General features: G+C 43.4%; 1 protein-coding gene across 1 annotated transcript; it reads right to left on the bottom strand.

The window, feature by feature from the left end:
- Positions 1-1,620: 1,620 nt before the first annotated feature.
- Positions 1,621-2,556, bottom strand: LOC144785343 (olfactory receptor 1L4-like). The gene has a single exon (XM_078664303.1). The coding sequence runs from the start codon at positions 2,554-2,556 to the stop codon at positions 1,621-1,623; it is 936 nt and encodes a 311-aa protein (XP_078520429.1).
- Between the last annotated feature and the right edge of the window lie 358 nt (positions 2,557-2,914).

The following is a 2,914-nucleotide window of genomic DNA, read 5'->3' on the forward strand; positions in this document are numbered from 1 at the left end:
AATTCATCTGATGTGAAAAACATTTTTTCAAGTGTTTTGAAAAATATGACTCCACTACCTGGGAGACAAGGCTGTGCACTGAGGGGATGTCGTCACTGGGGGGATGCTTTTTGAAGCTAATTAGAAATGCTGTTGGACCAGATAGCAATACCCAATTAGCACGCAAGATTTGGTGAACAGAAAACCCACTTCTTTAGATAAATGTGTGCATGTACCATCGTCTATTATCGTTCTGTGTTTCATCAGGTTGAAGCAGGGACTGCACTAACATCAGGAGATCTCTGCCACAACCTAAATCTTGGAGGCTGGGTGTCTTTTTTTCACCTTACATCATACTGTAGTAAGGTGAAGTAAGATCCTATTGAGCTTGTTGACTTCAGAACTTCAGACCCACACTTGCACTGAAAGCAGGTGCAGGCGCATAGACTTTCAGTTGCTGCCCAGTAACTTCCATCTCAAAAAAAGATGGCACCTCTCTCGCCTACCTCCCTCTATGATACCTTCAGGGTTGTGAATTAATATTTATTTTAAAGCAAAACACTTAGGCCTGATTTACAGGGCCATCTGCACTCATGATGGAGGGCCTGCAATTGTGGCAGGGGTCCGCAGTCGTGATGGGGGGCTACCTCTCATGGCGGGACATCCTCATGGCAGTTTATCATTGTGGATGCCCCGTCACAACTACAGAGGCCCTTTGTGAATCGAGTACTTATTTTCTTACTCCCAAATGTTACATTTTTGGATCTATAAATTTTTACCCTGCACCTCATATCAGAAACCTGAGGCCTTGAATTGAATCACTACCAGACTGCAGAATTACAAGATTGCTAAATTGATCCCATTCCAAAACCAAAAGCCTAATGTCCTGGACTTCAGAGGGAGCCGCAGAACGTAATCAAATCTCATTGGATGTTAACTTCTATTCTTGGCTCAGCTTATGTGACCTTAGGGCCAATGTTTAAAAGGCTCCTTTTTAAGAAGTGGAACCCAGTGGTAGCTGCTGCTAACTTTTGTGACACCTAACTGAGGTCTATGATCACCGGGGTACAATCATGGTGTCGTTTAGGCCAAACGGACACCAGCATCTCTGGAATATTATGATAACATAATCAATATGAAATCCTCTTGGGAATCAAAATGTTGGTTATTTTTCCTGAATTGTTTTAAACTAACAATGTACAGTAGTTACTTTCCACAAAGCACATTTCAGCATGCAAATAAGCAGAAAGCTCTTTTCTTGGATACTGGAACTGTAGCCCCGATTCCACACAAATATCATTGTTTTAATTGGCTTTCAAAACACATAGATAACCACTGACTACACCATAATTTCATGTATATTTTGACAGTGTGGAAAATATGGTTTTGGTTTGCATTTTAAAAGCTCTTTTATCAAACTGCTAGGCCCATCATCTTTCTTACACACAAAATTTTCTACAGAGCCCTCAACATGTGTGGCTCGTAAATCAAAAGCAGCCAAAAGCTTCAGGTAAAATCTGGCCCAACATGCGGAATGTCCAGGTAAAATCAACCCAGAATTCCTGATTCATCAGTTATTCCTAATTTCTTAGTGGACCCTCAGGTCCACCCCATAACGTTGGATTTTCCCTATCCGTGGAGTTATAATGAGGGCTTGACAGCTTTTTTTACTGCACTTATGACGTCAGTGTTTCTCAGGCTGTAGATGAATGGGTTCAACATGGGCGTCACAATGGTGTACACCACTGTTACCACCCTCTGCTGGTCTAAAGCCTTGGCTGAGACTGGGCGGATGTAGGTAAAGAAGATGCTGCCGAAGAACAGGGTCACTACAGTGAGGTGGGAGGAGCAGGTGGAGAATGCCCGCTGCCTTCCTTCTGCTGATTTAATTTTCATGATTCTGTATATGATACAAACATAAGAGCCAATGGTGAACATAAAGGGGCTCATGGCGACAAGGGAGCCCTCAATGAAGAGCAGCCATTCATAAGAGGTGGTGTTGGAGCAAGTCAGTTTGAGGAGGGGCACAAGGTCACAAAAGAAATTTCTGATGAGGTTGGAGCCACAGAAGTCAAAATTGGACACAATGGCAACATGCATCAAAGAATGCAAGGACACAAAGACCCAGGACCCACACACCAAGGATATGCACAGGCTTCTGGACATCACAGAAGTGTAGCAGAGTGGGTTACAGATGGCAGTGTATCGGTCGAAAGCCATTGTGGCAAGAAGGTAGGCTTCAGTGCCTCCTGTGCAGAAGAATGCTAACAGCTGGGCAAAGCAGCTATAGAAAGGGATAGTTCTGACCTCTGACAGAATATCGTGCAACATCCTGGGGGCAATAGCAGACGTGAAGCAAATATCCACAAAAGACAAGTTGCCCAGAAAGTAGTACATAGGGGTATGAAGATGGTGGTCTTTGATAATTACGGCTACAATCATGGCATTCCCCATAACAGCCGTCAAGTACATGGCAAGGAACAATGCAAAGAGTCCAGCCTGCTGATTTGGGTAGTCAGACAGTCCCAGCAGGATGAAGTTCTTCACTGACGTCCAGTTTCTTTCTATTTGTCTCATAGTTGCTTTAGACGCAATCTCCTTTTGGGTGGACTGTCTCTTCCTACGGCAAGCAATTAGCAGGAGGCAAAGCATAGAACATGTCAATGTAGAGAGCAAGCTATAGCAGCAAACACACTCAGCAATTCATCCATTTATAGATTAACATATGGAAGTAGATCTGCTTTTCCAAAGAGTCACTCAATGAAGCATAAACAAAAACAGAATTTAAGGTACTGGTCTACAGACCTATGTGGACTTCCAGTACAAATGTTCTAATCTCTGGCCCCTCCCAATTCCTTCTCAGTCAACCAGACATACAATTCCCTCCTTAGGTGTGCATCCATGTTGCTGCTTCAGTCTAGCTCTTTACCTTTTA

The sequence above is a fragment of the Lissotriton helveticus genome, chromosome 10 (assembly GCF_964261635.1).
Source record: "Lissotriton helveticus chromosome 10, aLisHel1.1, whole genome shotgun sequence".
Taxonomy (NCBI): Eukaryota; Metazoa; Chordata; class Amphibia; order Caudata; family Salamandridae; genus Lissotriton; species Lissotriton helveticus.